General features: G+C 45.3%; 1 protein-coding gene across 1 annotated transcript in view; it reads left to right on the top strand.

Moving 5' to 3' along the window:
* Positions 1-23,313, top strand: part of WDR74 (WD repeat domain 74) — a 96,161-nt gene that overhangs the window by 19,463 nt on the left and 53,385 nt on the right. Inside the window, exons 2-4 of the mRNA XM_068261363.1 lie at positions 2,046-2,152; positions 6,812-6,933; positions 14,797-14,860. Of these exons, the coding sequence (XP_068117464.1) occupies positions 2,046-2,152; positions 6,812-6,933; positions 14,797-14,860 (293 nt within the window). The remainder of the gene's footprint in view (positions 1-2,045; positions 2,153-6,811; positions 6,934-14,796; positions 14,861-23,313) is intronic.

Below are 23,313 nucleotides of genomic sequence, written 5' to 3'. Positions count from 1 at the left end.
ATGATTTACTGTTTGTTTTCTCCATTGCCCACACATAAGTACTTTTAGATCTTGCATGCTGTGTCCTGGTTCACAGAAGTGTTGGCCCACTGGTGTGTCCATTTTACCCTCATTGATTTTAAAGCGGTGATGGTTCATTCTTGTGCGCAGTTTTTGTCCTGTTTCTCCTATATAGATTCCTCTTGATGGGCATTTCATGCAACGTATCATGGATATAACATTGGATGACTCGCAGGAAAATTGGTCTGGTATTTGATGATATTTCTGTGAGTTTGGTATTTGTATTTGGCTTGTGCACAAGATATAAGGGCAGGTTTCACACCTTGTGTTATTGCAGGGTAATGTGCCTGGAGTTTCTGGTGTTGATAATAGTAGGGATGGTTAATGAGATGCAAATAATTCTGTGTTGATGCAGGTTTATGCACATTTTTATGTAAATGTTTGCACTCCCTTTGCTCATGAAATAAATTAATTTGATATGCAGTTAAATTTGGTGTTGGTGGCTACAAATTAAGTTACACAATAGTTCTATACTCTACATATGCACTCCCTGCAGAGCTGCTGTGAATTTACTGAGAATATGGTGCACAATAAACACAGATGTGTTGTCTGTCTCACCCGTAAATCTGGTTCAGATCGTGCTTGAAGAATGTGTAAGAGGAAGAATCCTCTCATTCTTCTGCAGAGTACCTGTACATCACTCTTACATGTACCCACAGGTAGATTGACTAGGGCCCGATCGATATTCTTTTGTTCTCGTCTGTCCCCCTCTACAAGTACTCTTACCAAGAACTAGTTTTGGCTTAACAACTGCTTTATAGTTATACCATAAAGGAACCTTGAGCTGTAATTAAAAACAGAATTTGGACTTACCTGGGGCTTCCTCCAACCCTCCCCAGCCCGCGAGGTACTCTTCTTCCTTCTCCTGGTCCCGATTGTGGCTCCGATCGATCAATGGCTGAAATCGACCAGTGTATAGGCCCCTTAACTTGTCTATATATTTTATCTAAAGTTTAGATAGTTTACACAGAAAATCGAGCTGCAAACAGCTTCAACAGTATATGATTATTTCATCCTGTGAAACAATGAGAGCAGCCATGTTCTACTTGTCTTCATTACACCCAGGCAAGCTGATCTGAATCTCTAACCCTCAGCCTGTGAAAACTTCACTCCCCTCTCTCTCTGAAATCTCTGGCAAATAATACCTCTTCCTCCTGCCCAGACTGAGCTCCCATAAGCCCTTGCTACATCGGTCTCAAAATGCCAAGGCACTGGAGAAGCTTGTTTAGTTTATAGGGAATTACAGTATTAAAACAAAAACAAAAAAAGTATTTGGCTTGAGGAATGCCCTATAAACTATATGAAAGGAACACAATTATGCAATGAGTAAAAGTTTATCTCGGATCCACTTTAAATCTTGCATCTTTCCATATTATTTAAAGAGAGTCTGAAGCCATTTAATTTACCTCTTTTTATTGCTCAATTGGCTTAAGCATTAATCAGCTTTGATCTTAATGCTTAAAGGACAACCGAGATGACATGTGACATGATGATAGACTTGTGTTTGTATAGTGCCAAACACACAAATAACTAGGCTGTGTTCCTTTTTTTTCTTTGCCTGAAAGAGTTAAACATCAGGTATGCAAGTGACAGTTTCTGTCCGGGTCGGACTGGGTCAGACTATAGCATAACCCTCACTGATAAGTAATTACAGCCATAAAATAATTTCCTGTCAGTAAATGGCTTCTACGAGCTGGTAACAGAAAAAAAAGGGTCAATAATTATTAGATTTGAGCTCTAGCATACTTTAGTGAAAGTGTCATTGATCAGAGACCATGAAACAGTACAAACTTAAAAACTAGATTTAAATATAAAACTGTGGGATATCGAAAAATTTCATTTTTAGGAGGAGGAGGACAGGTATAATTATTTTTCTTATCAATTTATATCCACCTCGGATGTCCTTTAAGATAACTGGGTAACAAAAATAGGTAAATTAAATGGCTTCAGACTAAAATGATTTTACTTTACATTGCCATCTACAGGCATCAATCTGGTGAAGAAACAAGCCACAAACTACACAGAGGTTTCCTCTCTAGACCGGGGTCAAGAAGTGAACGTCATGTGCTTTGGAGATCCACAGGAAAGTGAGGTGAGAAGAGCATCTGCAAATATGAACAAGTGGAAACAAACATAAAAACCTGCTTTATAATAACTGTTTAATAAGTAAGTGTTTAATAAAGTAAGTTTAATATTCACTCCATAAAGAAACCTCCATCATCACAATTAAGTGGAAAACCAGAAACAACTCTTTGTTTCTTCTTTACCCTAGATGACACAGTCACCATATGTAACCTTCTACAGGCAATAAGCACATAGTATTGCGGTAAGGAAGTCTTTCACATACTGATAGTGACAAGACAAGACAAGACAAATAACATTTATATCGCGCTTTTCTCCTGGCGGACTCAAAGCGCCAGAGCTGCAGCCACTAGGACGCGCTCTATAGGCAGTAGCAATGTTAGGGAGACTTGCCTAAGGTCTCCTACTGAATAGGTGCTGGCTTACTGAACAGGCAGAGCCGAGATTCGAACCCTGGTCTCCTGCGTCAGAGGCAGAGCCCTTAACCAGTACACCATCCAGCCATGTGCCCTTTATGCTGCAGAAATGTGTCCCTGGCTGTGCCCTGAATCCATAATGGTAGACCTAGTTATGTAAATAAGTTGCTCTGACACACACACATACTGTGCGGGAATCTGTTAAGCCCCATCTACACTATACGATTCTTTATACGCAGTGTTCTCCCCAGGCTCTTTTAGCCGGGTGCTCCACCCGGCTAGATTTGGTGACCACCCAGCAGTCATCGGCTCAGCTCCTCACCTCCTCCTATGCTGTAAGCAGAGTTGCCCTGCATTTTCATCTCGTCCCACCCGGCTGCTTTTTCATGCCACCCGGCTACTATTTCATGCCACCCGGCTGGAAAAAAATTCTGGGGAGAACACTGATACGGTTCGATTACGATTCTATTTACTATTCGATTAAATCCAACATGGCCGATCGGGATTCGATTTAGTTCGATTTGCCATTGTTTTGCAATGGCAAATCAAATTGAATTGAATCTCCATCGGACATGTTGGATTTAATCGGATCATAAATAGAATCGTATCGTGTAGATTGGGCTTTAGATCACTGTTCTTCAGTGGAAGCCACTGCGCCCTGATGCACTGCAAGCAATTCTGTGGGGTGCCGCAAGAGTACAGCAGCCCTCATAAAGAATACTTCCTTCCCTCGCTCTTACCTGCAATACTTTTTAGCCAGGTCCTGTGTATCAAGCATTGTGGCTACGAATGTTGATATCCAGTGCAGCCACATTAACCAATGGTTACCACATGGTCCCAGCATCCGGCATTAATGACGTATTAGAGTCTAAAAAACACTATTGGAAATGACCTGTACAGTATATCTGATATCAGGTATGTATAGGTCTTACCTCCTCAAAGGACAAACCACTAGGATAAGTATACGTTTTTTTTCATGCACAAAAGACAAGGCTTTTCACAGGTGCTGGCCCGCTTCGTCAGATCAATACAAAGGTGCCTTAATTGCCGTAACCATGGACATGAGCGCCTGTAAGAGATGAGGAGCTTATTTCTGTAGCTGAGGAACAGGGTGAAGCCTGGCCTTGGCCTTGGACCGGTAAGGCATGGCTTCCAGCCTGGTGTGGGTTTGTCACTGGCTATCTGTAAGGATGGATGCTACGTAATGGAGATCACTAGCCACCTGGGGAGGCGAAGCTGCCTAATTAGATGAGATCACTGCATACTTGGACACTTTACTTAAGAATGTCAACGCAAAGCTAAGGGGATTCAGTACTTCCTCACTGGAGGGTGGTACTGCCTACTAAAAAAGAGGGGTGTTCAACGCCTGAGAGGTAGTGTAACCAAAGTATGGCAATGCCTGAACCATCACCTATACCAGAAAAAATACTAACTTCTTACTATAATTTGTAATCCTGCTCATCTCATACATCAAACTAAGCTGTCAGCAATATGTAACACAGGTACCAAGAGGTGTCTACATGCATTATTATGTGCCTTGCAGAGTGCTTTATGAGTTGACAGGCTTCCATACCTACTATATATGCCACTTAAAATGTGTTTTCTTTAGGGACTTGTAAACACTGATCCCCTTTTTTGATTTATGAACATACAATAGTCAAATCGTTGTTGCCCGTCATTGGTACAATAATGATCATAAACTGTTTAGAACACAAATGACAGTTTGTTGTACAATGCAACCTGGACATTGTTTATATTATATATATATATATATATATATATATATATATATATATATATATATATATATATATATATATATATATATATTTTGTTTATATTTTTAAAACAACACTTTATGATAATAATTTTCACTTAAGGCCCCAATCACATTACAAACGCAGACGGCCGTGCGTTCGGAGCGCAATGCGTACAAACGCACGCCATCCGCGTTTGTATGCGTTGCGTGGCTGATCCCATTCACTGAAAGTGAATGGGACAGCCAAGCGGTTTTGGAAAAAATGCGTGCAGCATGCGTTCCCGGACCGCACTGGTCCAGAACACATGCAGTGTGAACATCAGACAGTGCACTCTATGCACTGTCTGATGTTGTGCGTGTCGGCCTCCTGCACGCATTCCCAAAACGCGGCTGGAAACGCGTGCAGTGTGAACGAGGCCTAACGGTGTTTCCTGAGGGTGAAGCTGTGTTCATTTTTTTTTTTAAATAGGCTGTTGAGATCTAATGCATTCATTATATTTGGATTGGAACAGAGGGTGGTTTATGCTCTTATGGATAGAAAGGAAACGTGGCCCTGTCCTGTAAAGTCTAGTTTTGTCAAATGACCTAACATGAAACCAGCCTGTAATAGTCTAGTGGATGGGGTATTATGGGTGGGTTGTCATGCCTCCTTTCCACCCATGACTATGAGCCAGTTTCTTCTCTAATTCAGAGGTTGAGTATAGTCAGGTGGGTACCGTAAGTGAAGGAGGTGGCTACAGTTGCTCTTTGTTGGACTACATTATCAAGATATACTAACTGTAGAATGGCTACCACAGCTCCATATAGTGCTTATTTTTCCAAATTAGCACTAGAAACGGTATGAATGGTAAGGCTGTGTATATAATATAGCCTTACCCTCAGTATTTGTCACAGGGTGTTTTGTGAAGTGCTGTCTGAATCTTTTATGTTCTATAATTTGTACTATATCATTTGGTAAATGTACTAAGCTAGGTAAGGTTGCTCATAGATATAGCAGAGTAACTAAGCAGCTCGGGGTGACCCAAAACCACAAGGAGAGTGTAGGAGACAAAAAGAGCCTGAAAAGCCCTCCTACTAAAAAGCCTATAGCTTTACATTTTACAGAACCACACCAACCCCACATGCAGACAGCCTGTTTTGGACTTTTAGTCCTCCTCAGTGCATGGCAGGGATTGATAAGGCTCTATGTCTATGGGATAGGGCTTGGACGAGTACAACAGAGTCAGATTTAAAGCTATAGGCTTGCTATACACCAGCAGTTCTGGATGTTAGCCTGGCTTCAGGGGCATAAAGAGATAATTTGCATATTAAGTAGAGGTGCATTGTGGGGTACCACAGATATTCACTTAAAGCTGAATTATCGCAAATGCCTTCTGTTTTAAGAAGGCAACCCACACTAAGCATTGCTTTTTACCAGGAGAGCTTTTGGGCCTCTTTTAGTTCCCTATACTTTCCTTGTGGCTTTGGGTCACACCGAGCTGTTTGGTTACTATGTTGTACTGGTCCAAGCCCTATCCCATAGAGCCATATCAATTCCTGCCATGCACTGAGGAGGACCAAAAGTCCTAAACAGACTGTCTGTATGTGGGGTTGGTGTGGCTCTGTAAAATGTAAAGCTATAGGCTTGCTATACACCAGCAGTTGTGGATGTAAGCCAGGCTTCAGGGGCATAAAGAGATAATGTGAATAATCGGTAGCGGTACATTGTGGGTAACCACAGATGTTCACTAAAAGTTGAATTTATTGCAAATACCTTCTGTTTTAAGAAGGCAAACCACACTAAACATAGATATGGGTAATTGTTGTTACAACTGATTTCCATTCACATTTGCTTTGCACATAAACGTTATAATCGGTGTTCTCCCCAAAAAAATTTTACCAGCCGGGTGGCATGAAAATGTACCTGGGTGGCATGAAAAAGTAGCCGGGTAGGGCAAGATGAGAGAATGCAAGGCTAGTGCTTCTGTGTGCAACTCTGCTTACAGCATAGGAGGAGGTAAGCTGATAACAGCCGGGTGCTCACCAAAACTAGCCGGGTGGAGCACCCGGCTAAAAGAGCCTGGGGAGAACACTGGTTATAATATGTACACAATTTAAACATATTACATGTACAGTAACTTAGGCTTACTTTACTGGTGTTGTAGAACCTTTTTCAATGTTATACATGCATTGATCAATTGATTGCATGTTTATACTGCAGAATAAAACTAGAATGATTGCACGAAAAGTTGTAGTGGGAACCGTCCCTATTTCTTTAGTAGTTTCTTTTTAATAGTTCTCTCCAGCATTTGGTTCAAAGATTTAACAGGCAGATCAGGCATGGTATGATTATGTCATGACCATGTAGTGGTTAGCTTCTACAACCATCCTGTCACATCTCTGGTTAACCTGATTTCCTTCTTGAGAATAAACTAGAAAATCCTTTCTCGCTGTAACTCTGGTGACAGGTTTTGAAGGTGGTATGTTTTTACTATATTTGTCTTTTACTTTTCAGGTTTTAGTGGGTTGCAGTAATGGAACAGTCAAAGTTTTCAACACTGAAAAATCTAAATTTACAGAAATTCATGAGTGCAGAGGAGGCGAGGGAGTGTTCCAAGGCCTTGGCACCTTAGACAAGTAAGTTATGGCTGTTGTAACTGGAGTCGTTCATCAAAACAACAGATTGAAAAAGCAACTACTGTATTTTTTGGACCATAAGACTCACTTTTTCTCCCCCAAAAGTGGGGAAAAAATGTCACTGCGTCTTATAGTCCAAATGCAGGTCGTTCCTGACTTGTGAACGCTGCCAATAATACGCATCTCCAACAGCCGTAATGTCAGGGACTCCCTGTACTGTGCCCATGCAGAGGAGGACACAGGGGGACAAAAGGGCATAGAGGAGAACACAAGGAGGACAGAGGCGGACACAGGGAGACACAAGAAGTACAAGGGGCATGAGGTACAAAGGGGACCCCTTCGCCATGGATGCACCAGGTTTAGTTTATATTTTTTTTTTCCCAAGAAGTCTACTGAAAATAAGGTTTTTATTTTAAAAACTTCATTACCATTATTGTCCCTCTTAAAACGCAGCAGAAAAGCGGCTGAAAACCCCCTCAATCACTCCAAACTCACGAGGTACATTGCGGACTCCTTCCGCATAGAGGCAGCGCAGCTCTGCCTCTATGCGTGTCAATCAGCCCGGATCGCCGCCTCTCCCCCGCCTCTCTTAGTCTTCCTTCACTGAGATGGGCGGAGGAGAGGCGGAGATACGCGCTGATTGACGCGCATAGAGGCGGCAGCAAAATCCACGACCAAGAAAGTCGTGGATTTTGCCTGCCGTGTACCCCTGTGAGTTTGGGGTGATTGAGGGGTTTTCAGCCACGGTTCTGCGGCGTTTTAAGAGGGTCAATAATGTTAATGAGGTTTTTAAAATAAAAACCTAATTTTCAGGAGACTTCAGAGTCTCTTTAAAGCGGAATTGTAGATATAAAATAAACACATTGTTTCACTTACCTGGGTCTTCCCCAAGCCCCCAGCAGCCGTCCTGTCCCGCGCCGCTCCTCAACGAGCCTCCGTTCGCCCGCCGCCAGCTACTTTCGGTTTCGCCGCCGGGCCACTGCGCCTGCGCAGCTCTGGCCACGCGTATCCTTTCTTTGCGTTCCCCGCTATTGCAGAGGGGAACACGGGGAAAGGATACGCTTTGCCAAAGTCGTGCTGGCATCGACTTACAAATCGAGGTACGGGACCGAGCGTCGTCGGGGGAACGGAGACTCGTTGAGGAGTGGCGCGGGACAGGACAGCTGCTGGGGGCTTGGGGAAGCCCCAGGTAAGTGAAACAATGTGTTTATTTTATATCTACAGTTCCGCTTTAAACCTAGGTGCGTCTTATGGTCAGGAATAGTTTGTTAATTTTCAATCTTTTTCTTTTTTTAAAATGGATTAAATTCTAGAAAAAAAGCATTAAATCTAATGATAATGTATTAAAAACTAGGGCAGTTCAGATTACTTGAAAAATATTATGTAAAGTGTGTTGCTAGTCCCGCAAACATGGATTGGTATACCCATTCTGTGTACTTGTGATGCATGCAGAAGTGTAGTGGGGAGATGGGGTGTTACTGCAGAATGTGAGTGTCTGCTTCATAGGTTTGTATTGCATCCCACACTACATAGCTAGCTGCGGTAATATTGATATTCGACAAGATTTATGCTGGAATCTTTTCCAACATCTGCAGGTGAAAGATAATGGACCTTAAAGCAGGATTGTCAACCACGAAATCAAATTCCATTTAAAGAGACTCTGAAGCGAGTATCAATTTACTTTTTTTTAACATGCAGTAATATTAATCAGTATAACCGCTGCTAAAACGCCGATATCCCGCAGCAAAACGAACGGTCTTTACCCCCCAAATCCCCCCTGCAAAATCCACGACTTTCTTGGTCGTGGATTTTGCTGCTCATGGAGGCAGAGCTATGAGCTGCAGCTCTGCCTCCTTGCTCATCAATCGCCGCACGGATCTCCGCCTCTCCCCCACCCCTCTCTGTGAAGGCAGATTGAGAGGGGCGGGGAGAGGTGGGGATTGACGCGCTGAGAGGCAGAGCTACAGGGCTTAGCTCTGCCTCTTCAGGAAGCGCTCCCCCCGAGCTTACAGCGGGGATTTGGGATAAAGACCCCTCGTTTTGCCACAGGATTGCGGCGTTTTAGCAGGGGTTATACTGATTAACATTACTGCATGTTAAAAAAAGTAAATTGATACTCGCTTCAGAGTCTCTTTAACTTCCCTGGCGGTAAACCCAATACAGTGTCGGGCTAGCCGCCGCAGGGGATCGCATCGCCCCGGGAGGATTTTTTTAAATAAAATGTTTTACATATTGTTAAGCTAGCACTTTGCTAGCTAACTATGATGCCCAAGTCCCTCCGATTGCCCCCGATCACCTCTGGTTTACATACCCCCCCCAGGGATCCCGTGATGCCGCAGCCTCCCAATCGGCACCCGGCTTCGCTATGGGGAGGATCGGAACTGCACATGACGTCATGTCCGATCGTCGCCATAGCGACGAGTGATGCTAACTGGGAAGCTGCGGGATCGTGGGCGGGTGATCGGAGGGGGGGGGGGGGTCTGAGAGGTGCCAGGGGACTTGGGCAACATAGTTAGCTAGCCTAGTGCTAGCTAACATACAAAAAAAACATTTAAAGGATACCACAGCTGAAAAAAAAGATTGTTGCAGTGTGTGGGGGGTCTAAAGTACATACCATTATCTTCTCCTGCCCCCCTCCGTCTGCAGCTGTTAATCTAATATTGATCCCGGTGTGCGGCGACTTGATTGACCCCACCCGGAAATACTGCGCCCTGTGTGCGCAGTATGTCCTCCCCTCTTCACTTCTGGCCGGTGCATAGCGATCAGCTCAGAAGCACGCTGATCTCTCTGTCTCCTCTGGGCTGCGTGTGCGCTCCACTACATGAAGCGTCATGTGACGCTTCTTTTGCCCATTCTTCTTTGCAAAACAGCTTCAGCTCAGTCAGATTATATGGACAGCGTTTGTGAACAGCAGTTTTCAGATCTTGCCACAGATTCTCGATTGGATTTAGATCTGGACTTTTACTGTGCCATTCTAACACACGGATATGTTTTGTTTTAAACCATTCCATTGTTGCCCTGGCTTTATGTTTAGGGTCGTTGTTCTGCTGGAAGGTAAACTTTTGCCCCAGTCTCAAGTCTTTTGCAAACCACTGTACATCTGTTATGTAAGTAGATCTTGTATTTCTCTACTTATATATGTGGGTTTTTTTCTCCTGCCGTAATATGGCTGACCCTCCTGCTTTAAAGTACAACTGAAGTGAGAAAAATATGGAGGCTGCCATAAACAATACCGGTTGCCTGGCAGCCCTGCTGATCTATTTGGCCGCAGTAGTGTTTGAATAACACCAGAAACAAGCATCTGGCTAATCCAGTCAGATCTGACAAAATGTCAGAAACACCTGATTTGTATATGCTTGTTAGGGTCTGTGGCTATAAGTATTAGGGCCCGTTTTCACTGGAGCGGAATCTGCTCCGAATCCGCAGAGTTTCCCCGCACACAAATCGCACAGGGAAACTCCGCCATAAGGGATAATGGCGCCACCGGCCGAATCACTTGCGCTAGCGATTTGGCCGGTACTGCCCACAGAATTCGCACGGGAGGCTGCGAATCCCATAGCCGTGCATGGCACGGCTCATGGGATTCGCCTGCGATCCCGCACACCCCGGAAGTGCCGCCGCGCGTCTCCCTGACACGTGCGGTACAAGTGGAAATGGGCCCTTAGAGGCAGAGGATCAGCAGGGCAGCCAGGAAACTGGTATTGCTTAAAAGGTAATAAATATGGCAGCCTCCATATCCCTCTTGTTACAGTTGTCTTTTAACTAGTTGAGGACCACAGGCTTACACCCCCTTAGTGACCAGGCGATTTTTTACAATTCAGGCCACTGCAGGTTTAGTAGCTCGCTGCAGAGCCATACACCTAAGCACACAATTGAATCTTGTCCCCTTTTCTTGCCAACAACATAGCTTTCTGTTGGTGGCATCTGATTTCTGCTGCGGCGGTTTTTCATTATTAATTTACTTGTCTTTTTTTTTTTTAAATTAAAAAAAAAATCACTTTTATTTACATTTTATGCCTCCCCTCTTCCTCCGCCCGAGATCCAATCATAGAGATCATCTCTCATAGGCATCAGCTGACCCCTGGTAAGAGGTGACTTAAATTGGGATGCTGGGTTGTGCTTGTTTTACACTTATTTTGAGTGAGCACCATTATTGTTTACAGCTGCAGCCAGCTATCCATTCATGTTATATTACTTACGTATATACTGCCAGTACTTATATATTGTCAGTGATTATCTCACTTTGCCAGTGTACTATTGCTCTAATTCATTTCTCTTGCATTGATTATTTGACTGTGACTATTGCCCAGCCTCCGTAGCAGTTTTTAAAGGGATACGTCCCCAATAAACTTGTTATAATTTTGCATACTATTGGTGTTTATGCGATTTGCTTTTTGAAGCCATGGTTGTCTGTGTTGCTGAGTACAGTTAGCGGAATCACCTCAGATAATGAGCTGGCCCACTTATCCGTCGCCGCCAGTCTGTTAAGGGGACAGCATCTGTAAGGTACATTGTTTACCTGTAGTGACAAATGCTACAGAAGCTCAATAGATCTGAACACTGAGGATGTCTTTTTACATTTCACAGGGGGTACAACTGTGTGACATCATGTCAAATTGAGCCTACACAATCATATATAATGCCTGGTACACACCATGCAATTTCCCATAAGATAGATGGGTCGATAGATCATTTCCGATAGGTCCGATCATATTTCCAATCAATTTTCTGATCACCTCTTTGGAAATCGATCAGAAAAACTAATCAGATCGGACCTGTCGGAAATGATCTATTCGACCCATCTGTCTGATGGGAAATTGCATGGTGTGTTTCAGGCTTAAAGGAATACTTAAGTGAAAAAAAAAATGATCTTTACTCACCCAGGGCATCCCTCAGCCCCCTGAAGCTGTACGGTGCCTTCGCAGCCCCGCTCCGATCGTCCTGTCCCCGCCGGCGGCTACTTCCGGGTTCGGCGACAGCCGCCGACAGGCTGGGAACGCGGGTGATTCTCCGCGTTCCCAGCCGTTATATCACCCTCTATGCTGCTATAGCGTATATACACGCTATAGCAGCATAGAGGGTGATATAGCGGCTGGGAACACGGAGAATCACCCGCGTTCCCAGCCTGTCGGCAGCTGTCGCCGAACCCGGAAGTAGCCGCCGGCGGGGACAGGATGATCGGAGCGGGGCTGCGAAGGCACCGTACAGCTTCAGGGGGCTGAGGGATGCCCCGGGTGAGTAAAGATATTTTTTTTTTTTTTTTGACTTAAGTATTCCTTTAACCACTTCAGCCTTCAGTTGTTTTCACTTTATGCATCTGAGCAATTTTCACCTCACATTCATTAGCCTATAACTTTATCACTACTTATCACAATGAACTGATCTATGTCTCGTTTTTTCCGCTACCAATTAGGCTTTCTTTGGGGGGTACATTTTGCTAAGAGCCACTTTACTGTAAATGCATTTTAACAGGAAGAATAAGAAAAAAACGGAAAAAATTCATTATTTCTCAGTTTTCAGCCATTATAGTTTTAAAATAATACATGCCTCCATAATTAAAACTCATGTATTGTATTTGCCCATATGTCCCGGTTATTACACCGTTAAAATTATGTCCCTATCACAATGTATGGCGACAATATTTTATTTGGAAATAAAGGTGCATTTTTTCCGTTTTGCATCTATCACCATTTACAAGTTTAAAATAAAAAAAAATTAGAAATATTTCATCTTTACATTGATATTTAAAAAGTTTAGACCCTTAGGTAAATATTTACATGTTTTGTTTTTTTATTGTAATGTTGTTGTTTTTGTTTTTGTTTGTATTAACCACTTCAGGATTCTGCGTACGCTTAACTACGCCCCTGAATCCTGAAGTGGTTTCCATTCCATGTCAGTTCACGGAGGGTGTCTACGTGAACACCCTGCGAGCCGCCGATCGCAGCTCGCAGGGTAAATGTAAACACGCAGGGAAGATCTTCCCCGGTGTTTACATATATACGGCGCTGCGCAGCAGCAGCGCCGTAGAGGAGATCGGCGATCCCCGGCCTCTGATTGGCCGGGGATCGCCGGCATCTGATAGGCTAAAGCCTATCCTATCCGGCACAGGACGGCTTTCCGTCCTGCGCCGCACACAGGGGACGGGAGAGGGAGGGAAGGAGGCAGAGGGAGGACTAGTGCTGCGGAGGGGGGCTTTGAGGAGCCCCCCCCCCGCTAGGCACAGCAGCGCGGCGGCGATCAGACCCCCCCAGCAGGACATCCCCCTAGTGGGGAAAAAAGGGGGGAAGTCTGATCGCCCTGCCTGATTTCTGATCTGTGCTGCGGGCTGAAGAGCCCCCGCAGCACAGATCAGCCAAACCACCCGGTATCCGGAAGTGGTTAAACATTTTATTTGGGTATTTTTGGGAGGGTGGGATGTAAGCCATAGTTTTATAATGTAAATGTGTCTTGAGTTTTTTTTTCACTTTTAGTTGTAGTTTTACTTTTTGGCCACAAGATGGCGGCCATGAGTTTCTTTACATGACGTCACTCTAAGCGTAACATACGCTTAGAGCGACGTATGGGGGACGTTACAGCCAGAAAAAGCGCAGCTTCCGAGAGAAGCTGTCGCTTTTTCAGCGGGGGAGAGGAATCAGTGATCGGGCACCATAGCCCGATTCACTGATTGCCAGGCTAACGAACCACGGCGCACGCGCGCGATCGGCCGCGGGAGCGTGCGGACGCGCACATGGCCACCTGGGCGTAGCTACTACGTCCAGGAGGCCAAAGTAGTTAAGTCTGCATGTGATTCAAAACTTCTTGTGCGGTTCTAATACATTTCTGTATGCATGAAGAAGAAACTCAATGTTCCGTAAGCTTGCAATAAACCATGTACAGTCATTAGTCAGGTATCAACGTTTGTTGGTTTGATGTCTGCATTTACTGTATTTTGTAGAAAGGCTAAAATTAAAAGGAATTATATCTTTGTGGGGATTACCGGTATGATACTATCAAAAGTACTGTTTTAGTTGTGGGGCTACTTTAACCCATTAGCATCTTCAAGCAAAATATTTTGATTGAAGATGCGTTTTAATATATGTCCTTTACAAACTAGCGATGCAATTAGACCTGCTTCTATCAATTTTGAAAATGCAAATCTAATTTTTTATTGCAACAGAATACATTTTTTAAAGGGATACTGTAGGGGGGTCGGGGGAAAATGAGTTGAACTTACACAGGGCTTCTAATGGTCCCCCGCAGACATCCTGTGCCTGCGCAGCCACTCACTGATGCTCTGGCCCCGCCTCCGGTTCACTTCTGGAATTTCAGACTTTAAAGTCGGAAAACCACTGCGCCTGCGTTGCCGTGTCCTCGATTCCCGCTGATGTCATCAAGAGCGCACAGCGCAGGCCCAGTATGGTCTGTGTCTGCGCAGTACACTCCTGGTGACATCAGGGGAAGCGAGGACACGGGCGTGCAGGCGCAGTGGTTTTCTGACTTTAAAGTCAGAAATTCCAGAATTGAACTGGAGGCGGGGCCGCAGCATCGGTGAGTGGCTGCCCCAACACAGGGTGTCTGCGGGGGACCATTAGAAGCCCCGGGTAAGTTCAGCTTATTTTCCCCCGACCGACCCCCCCCCCCTACAGTATCCCTTTAAGTTCTGGCTACAGCTGGGTTTATTGCCATCTATGACGTCTTTATGGGCTTTTAGAGGATCCTAGGGTGCTTTTCCACAGGCATGTGGTGCAGCACCTCTTGTCAGATCAGCGCTAAAGAATTTCTGGGTAGTGATTATCTTTATGATGCTGACCTAATAGGTGAGTTGGAGATTATGCTTCACGACTTTGCTTTAGCATCTTAATTGTAACTTTTTTCTTTTACTAGTGCCATCATTACGTGTGTAGAATCTGGACTTCTGAAGGTGTGGAGAGAAGGCACATCTGATATTGTGAGTACACTGTTCTGTTATATAACAATAAGATTATATTTTCTAGTATATTTTGTGGTCTACATGGATAATAATTATTTCGGTCACCATGTTAGTTTTTTGATGCCACTTACCTTTGTTAAAGTGAACCCAAACTGAAGCTCTGGTCAAAAATGAAATGCTTGCTTAAAAAAAAGGAAAGCCTTTGGATCCTATAGATTCTGGATCCTCTATTTCTCCCATTCATCAGCCGGGACACCCTCTGGAAGTATGGTTCCGCCCCAATCCTAGGAAACACAACCCAAAAAGTATAAAAAGCTCCCGCCCCCCCTCATCTCCAGTTCTTTTGTGTTTCCGCCCGGAGACACAGCTCAAAATCCAGCTCCCAGTTTATTGTTTTTTTCCTCACCAGAGGGTGAGTTGATTGGGCACAGTACCTGAAGAGGAACCGCTGTCGTTGCTGGAGGAGGGTACTGCTGTCATGGCGGGGACACGCTGAGCAGAGATTGCTGTTCCCTCGCCGCCTTCCTCCTGCGCGGCCGCTCTTGGGCAGTTTTATGCGGAGCTGCGTTGACGTCAGTTCCGCTGACGTCACGGGAAGGCGACCGGAAGTACGCGGACTTCCCCTACTTAGGAGGCGACGGCTTGGCGTGGCGTGGTGGAGAGATGGAGGAGCAAGGGACCAACGCTTCTGCCGTTGCCGCCGCCGCCGCCACCGCTGCCACTACTACTGGCACCGCTACTACCGCTGGACAGGGGACAATAGCGGCAGGTGCAGCGGGATCCTCGTCCTCTACCTCGACCAGATCTCAGTCGGAGGGTGGGGTGAGTGGGAGATGCTTCTCCCTAAAACACAGTTCTCTGTTGATGTGCACGTTGTGGTAACAGAACTATGTGTATCTCCCTTTTTGTTTCCCTCTTATGTTTTATTCAGGCAAGAGTGGAGTCTAAATCTGCTGACAGGCCTAGATCTAGGAAATGCTGTCAGTGTGGGGCTAGATTGTCATCTGGTTATAACAAGTCATTATGTCAGGCTTGTATTGATGCAGTGATAGCCTCTGAATCTTCAGCAATATTTAAGAATGTACTTAAATCTGTGAAAAAAGATATTGATGAGACGTTGGGTAAATTTAAGGAGTCCCTGTTACCGGTCCCACAGGATTTGCCAGGGCCATCGTCAGCCCCTCCTCATTCTAGTACTACAGGTCAAGTACCGGCTCCCGATTTAGGGAATCCTCTCCCCCAGATTCCCTTAGGGTCTGACGCACTGGGGGAGGAGGAGGAGGAGGAGGACTTACAAGGTAGAGAAAATTTCTCTGAGGTGGAGGAGGGGGAGAATATCATATCAGATGAGGAATCTGATGTAGATTTGAGGAAAGCTGCTAGGTTTTTATTCAGTACAGAGGAAACAGATGAATTACTCAAAGCAGTATATGCCACTGAGCAGATTCCTGAGATTCAGGAAGCACTCTCTGCACAGGATCAGGTTTATTCTGGCTTGGCGCAGAAGCCTAACAGAGTTTTTCCCTTCCACCAATCTTTGAAAGAAATCATTAATTCTCAATGGCGGGAACCTGAACGAAAATTATTTATTCCTAAGTCAGCTAAAAAGAAGTTTCCCTTTGCTCCGTCTGACATGGATCAATTTATTAAATGTCCCAAATTAGACGCTGCCCTCTCAAAGCACTCAAAAAATACTGATTTGTCATTTGAGGATGCAGGGGTGTTAAAAGACGCAATGGATAAAAGAATCGAATTAACCTTAAAGAAAGCCTGGGAATCTGCAGCCTTTGCTTTTTTACCGAGCGTGGCTTCAACATGTATCTCTAGGAACTTAAGAGTATGGATGGATAATTTAATTGATCATGTGAAATCAGGTTCCGATTTGAGTAATTACATCAAATCCTTGCCCACAGTTTTGAAATCAGTAGCCTTTCTGGCCGACGCTGCGGTGGAGATCGTCCGAATTTCCGCACGCACCACTGCACTAATCAATTCGGCTAGAAGGGCTCTCTGGCTCAAAACCTGGGAGGGGGATTTGACATCTAAAAATCGTTTGTGTACTATTCCTTTTGAGGGGAATCTTCTGTTTGGTCAGGAGTTGGAAAATGTACTCTCCCGTTCAGCAGAAAAGGGAAAGCAATTTCCTGAAAAACGTAGAACGTTTAAGGTAAACAAATCAGGTTTATTTAATAGGCCATCCTCAGGCAAGCCTAGGCAGCCAGCTCAGCAGAAGAGGTGGTCCTTTCCTGCCGGTAGGGGACGGGGAGGTTTTGCCCTCGCCAGGCCTGGTCCCCCCAAAGAAAGTAAATGACGCTCTACCAGTCGGGGGGAGGCTTCGTTATTTTTTGTCCCAATGGGAAGCCATCAGTCCAGACCCCTTCATTTTGAGTATAATAAAGGACGGGTATCGTCCACAATTTTCAGTTTTTCCTCCCCCCAGGAAGTTTATAAACAGGTTTCCCAGGGATCCAGCCAGGGCCAGTGGCCTTGCGCGGGAAATTCAGAGTTTAATTTCAAGAGAGGTGATAATCCCGGTTCCCCGAGCGAAGCAGTTTCGGGGTTACTACTCCCACATTTTTTTGGTGACCAAAACCAATGGGGAGTTCAGATTTATCCTCAATCTAAAGAGGCTGAACCCTTATTTAGTTTACAAAAAATTCAGGATGGACAACATCCAGACAGTCAGGGCTCTCTTACAGGGAGAGGAATATTTTGTGTCAATAGACCTTCAAGACGCATATCTTCACATCCCTATTGCAGAATCCCATCAAAAGTATCTGAGATTCGCGGTGCGTCTGCCAGATCAAATATGTCACTTCCAGTTCCAGGCTCTCCCTTTCGGGATCTCAACGGCCCCTCGCATCTTCACAAAGGTGCTTGCAGAGCCAATGAGACTATTGAGGAACCAGGGGATAAGTGTCGTCCCCTATCTCGACGATCTGCTCATTTTTGCCAGGTCAGAGGCGGTCCTAATTCAACACAGAGATTTGGTGATTCAGACTCTATCTCAGTTGGGTTGGATCCTGAACTACAAAAAATCGTACCTAAACCCCACCCAGACCATCGTTTTCCTGGGTTATACGATCGATTCTGTTCGACAAAGAATATTTCTGACTCCTCAAAAGGTGGACAAGCTGCAATCAGGAGTCAGAACTCTTCTTCTGTCCCATCAGGTGGCTATCCGGGAGGTTATGCGAGTTTTGGGGTTAATGACAGCCACCATTCCCGGAGTAAGCTGGGCCCAGTTCCATTCGCGGGTCCTTCAAAATTGGTTGCTGGCAACTTGGGACAAAACCCAACAATCACTGGAGCGGGAGGTTCCCATCCCTGCTCAGGTAAAGGCAACCCTCCATTGGTGGCTACAGCGCCACAACCTAGAAGAGGGCAAAGTATGGAGACAGGAGGACCCTCTAAGGATTTATACCGATGCCAGTGCTTGGGGTTGGGGGGCCACTCTCATGGGTCTTCATTCACAGGGGAGGTGGCTCTCCACAGTTGCAGAGAGATCGTCCAACTACAGAGAACTCTTGGCGGTAAAGAGGGCCCTTTTGGCGTTCCTAGACAGGATTCGGGGTTCTCATGTGCTTGTCTTCTCGGACAACATCTCCACGGTGGCATATATCAACAAACAGGGGGGCACCAGGTCAGGGAATCTCTCCCTCCTGGCGTCGGACATTTTTCGGACGGCAGAACAGAACCTACTTTCTTTACAGGCGGTTCACATAAAAGGTGCGCTCAACACGGAAGCGGACTTTTTAAGCCGCCAGATTCTCGACCACTCCGAGTGGGAACTGAATCAGGACACCTTTCTTTGGGTCACCGAGATCCTGGGAGTCCCGGAGATCGATCTGTTTGCGTCACCAACAAACGCAAAGATCCCGCAGTTTTTTTCCCTTCACAACAGCAGGAGTTCTCTGGGATTGGACGCTCTCTCTCTACCCTGGACCTTCAATCTAGGTTATGCGTATCCGCCTCTAAAATTATTGCCACAGGTCCTAGCGAAGGTGCGAAGAGAACGCGTAAAGCTGATTCTCATAGCGCCAGTGTGGCCCAAGAGACCTTGGTTTTCCACGCTTCTGAGTCTCTCCGTTCAACCGTATCTAGAGCTCCCGATCAGGCAGGACCTTCTTCGGCAGGGACCTATCTTTCATCCCAAACCGGAGTTATTCAAGCTAGCGGCATGGACCCTGAAAGGTTGATTTTAAGAAGCAAGGGAGTTTCGGATAAGGCTATTGATACCTTACTAAAGTGTAGGAAGCCAGTTACCCACAAAATTTATAGGAAGGTGTGGAAAGTATACGGTTCATGGTGTGCTGCCAATAAAAGAGTCCAATCGGAAATGGGAACGATTCTTGATTTCTTTCAGAGTGGAGTGGAAATGAGGTTAGCCTTGAGTACCCTTAAAGTACAATGCTCGGCTCTCTCAATCTTGTTAGACAGACCCCTGGCACAGGAAAAATTAATCAGGGATTTTTTTCGGGCAGTTCAGAGATCTTCCCCCTTAAAGCAGAAGATTATACCTCAATGGGATCTGTCTCTGGTCTTAGGCGTATTATCCAGGGTTCCATTCGAACCCATTGATGAGATTGACTTAAAGCTTTTGACGTTAAAGGTGGCCTTCCTGATAGCCATCACTACGGCCAGAAGACTCGGTGATCTTCAGGCCCTGTCAATCAAAGACCCCTTTCTTACCATTTTTCCGGACAAGATTATTTTACGTCTGGATCCAAACTACTTACCGAAAGTCCCTTCGGACTTCCATAGGTCTCAGAACCTGGTGATTCCCTCGTTTTGTGATAATCCTTCCTGTGCCAGGGAACAGGAATTCCACTGCTTAGATGTTAGGAGAGCTCTTTTAGCTTATCTTTCAAGGACTAGAGAGTTCAGGAAGTCTTCACATTTATTCGTTCTATTTATGGGACAGAATAAGGGACAGCAGGCTTCTAGGCAGACTATCGCTAGGTGGATCTGTCAGGTTATCTCCTTAGCCTATGAGATTTCAGACTCCACTCCACCACCTGCTATCAAGGCGCACTCGACTCGATCCATGTCGACTTCCTGGGCAGAGAGAGCGGGAGCCACAGTCCAACAAATATGTCAAGCGGCAACTTGGTCGAACCCTTCCACTTTTATTAAACATTATAGAGTGGATGTCCTGTCCCAGCAAGATTTGTCGTTTGGCAGGAAGGTGCTTCAGTCTGTGGTCCCTCCCTAGGTGGGTGTTTTCTTGTGTATCCTTCCAGAGGGTGTCCCGGCTGATGAATGGGAGAAAGCACCTGTTAGTCTTACCGGTAACGGTGTTTCTGTTCAGCAGCCGGGACACCGTCTACTGCCCACCCTTCCTACTGGCGCACTTCCTTATACCTATTACCTTCCTTTTCGGGGTCACTAGGAGGTGCTTCGCTTCTCCTTTTTCTCTGGTGTCCCGGTCGGGTTTTTTCTTTATATACACTGGAGATGAGGGGGGGCGGGAGCTTTTTATACTTTTTGGGTTGTGTTTCCTAGGATTGGGGCGGAGCCATACTTCCAGAGGGTGTCCCGGCTGCTGAACAGAAACACCGTTACCGGTAAGACTAACAGGTGCTTTTTTGCCATCCGGGGCCCTCCAGAAGATCCAGGCCACGCTCCTCTTCAAGCACGTGCACAGTATGCTGCGCCTGTGCGAGCATGGCTGCACAGGCGCAGTACGGATGTGCTCATGCTTACACGCAGTATGGACGTGTTCATGCTCAAAGCCATTGTCAGAAATCTTTGGGGGGTGGTCTGCGAGCTGCAATGTAGGTTCGGAGGACAGCATGGGAAGCCAGGATGCAGAGGCTGACCTCTTCTTAGGCATTTCCTTTTTTGACATGTGCTTCAGCTTAGATGCACTTTAAGTATACATGTATATGTCATACATGGTGTGCAGCAAAACATTTCTGTGTGAACAGAATGGTGACATGGTGTGCAGCAAAACATTTCTGTGTGAACAGAATGGTGACATAACAGACAGCACCATTGCCCTGCAGTGCTAGCGTCCCAGGTTTAAACATGAGTCTGGATACTATGTGCGTGGCGATTGTTGTCCCTTGTGTCGGCGTGGGTTTCCTCCGGGCATTTCCTCCTACATCCCAATAGTGTACCAGTAAGTTAATTGGCTCCCCCTCATAATTGGCCTTTAGACTATGATGGAGACAATTGGCTACAACTATGGATTGAATTTAGATTGTAAGCTCCTTTTGAGGTGCAGAATAAAAAAAAAAAAAAAAAAAAAAAAGGTTTTGCTCCATTCCCTTTAACATACTTGCTCCACATTCACACCTGAGATCTTGTAACACTGATAAGTAACATTACCCCAGGGAGGAAAAATATAATTTTAGCCCAACTGAGCAGAATTTTGATACTCTTCACTTGCCAGCGTATAGCCATTAATGGCTGTGTTAAGTTATTTTGATGGGACAGCAATTTTACACTATTATACAAGCTGTATGCTTATTACAGGGGCTGTAACAAGTACAGAGAGAAAAAGAAAAAAACCCCACAGGGGTACCAGGCGGAGCAGTGTTTTTCAGCGCTGCTAGATTTGGGCGCAGCCGGCACCTCCATAGACTTCAATAGGAATCACTCCTATTGAAGCGCTCAGTGAGTAACGTCGGCTTCGTCAGAAGACGGAGCCGAGGTTGCTTAAAAACATAATAATTCGGCCTCCAGCAATCGCTGGAAGCCGAATTATATCATTCCCCCACTATCCATGGCGGCCTGGAGGGGGAATAGTAATTAAATCGGCCCGGACTTGTGCAGAAGCAGGATCAGCCATATACCGCTGTATCCTGCGCCCAAGTCTACCGGCGCCGATTTCAAATGTACTCGTACCAGGAGCCCTTGTGGTGTATTATCTTCTGATAATTGGTTAGGAGGTAAGAGTAGTAATTATACTCACAAGCGTAGGTTGCTATAGAGGCCACAACTCTATATATAGCATGTAAGGAAGTCCCGTCCCCACTCGGTCTTTGAAAAGATTGGTCGCAGCTCCTAGAAAAAAAGTTTCACTTCTGGGTAGTCGTGAAGAGCCCCACCAAAGGGGTGATACTAAGTCGTAGTTTCGAAAAGGAGAAGGAGGCGCCCTTGAAATATGTTCGGTTTAAACTTATGCAAGGAGACTTCGCTTGGTGTAGAATTCAATGGTTTTATTAATAAAAGCACTTTGGACAACACGTTTCACTGATCAAACCGCTTCCTCGGGTCAAGTAGAGGTGGTGAACATGTCTCTCATCGCTGAGGAGCCGCTTCGCGTGAATTCAGAAATCAGCAGCCGACACGTCAATCACCCCCCGAGATCACAGTATTCAGGCCACCATTCAATACCTAAGAGAATATTGAATGGTGGCCTGAATACTGTGATCTCGGGGGGGGGGGGGTGATTGACGTGTCGGCTGCTGATTTCTGAATTCACACGAAGCGGCTCCGCAGCGATGAGAGACATGTTCACCAGTTCACCACCTCTACTTGACCTGAGGAAGCGGTTTGATCCGTGAAACGTGTATGCTTATTACTTTTCATTGTATCAAAGTGTCTTATGTTTAGTGTTGTCCCATTAAAAGATTTTAATAAAATATTTACAAACATGTCAGAGGTGTACTTACTTTTTTTATCCTCATAATAAAATGTACTTACCAATGGAGGGGGTGGTACTACACTATATTTTCTTGTCTATATTTCTTTTGAGGAAACTTACAACTGTGAACAACTGGCAAAGTTCAAAGTTGGACATTTGGAGGAAGAGAACGCCTCCTCTAATGCTTCTAGGCCAATTGGAACTGTGACCTGTGGAATACTGAGATTGTTGACTGTTGAGCACTACACCAGTACAAGAGTGATAGCTACTTAATTTATGGAGCGTTTCCAAAGTTATTTGTATATTTGATTTTAACCCTTGCATATTAGGTAAAACATGCACATTTGCTATAGGTAATAAAGCCCAAATATATTTATTTGAAATTAGTGGTAACATGATGTATGCTTCCAGTTTTTTAGCACACAAAACTGTAGGATAGGGTTACCGCGGTATACTGGTATGACTGTATACCACGGTTTCATTGTGCATGGTAATCGTACCATGCGCAATCACGGTTTACCGGTTTTCAGGGGCAGGGGCAACATAGCGGCGGGGATAAATAAATACTTGCTGGCAAGTCCTGCACGTGTGTACTGGCTTCTTCTCCTTCCTGTTCTTGTGTTCCATTTCCCTGAAACAGCACCCTCTGGACGCTGTTACAAGGAGATGGAATGCGAAAACAGGAAGAAGAATGAAGCCAGTTGACTTGTGCAGGACCCGTCGGCAAGTATTTGTACCCCCCACCGCTGCGTTCCCACCTCCCTCTCCCCCAGTCTCTCTATACTGCGGGCACCTATCCCTATCTACTGTCTACACCTATCCCTGGCTACCTATGCTGCGGCCTCCTACTACTGGCTACACCTATCCCATGCTACCT

The sequence above is a fragment of the Hyperolius riggenbachi genome, chromosome 11, assembly GCF_040937935.1.
Source record: "Hyperolius riggenbachi isolate aHypRig1 chromosome 11, aHypRig1.pri, whole genome shotgun sequence".
Lineage (NCBI taxonomy): Eukaryota > Metazoa > Chordata > Amphibia > Anura > Hyperoliidae > Hyperolius > Hyperolius riggenbachi.
This window is presented reverse-complemented; position numbering and strand designations above follow the sequence as displayed.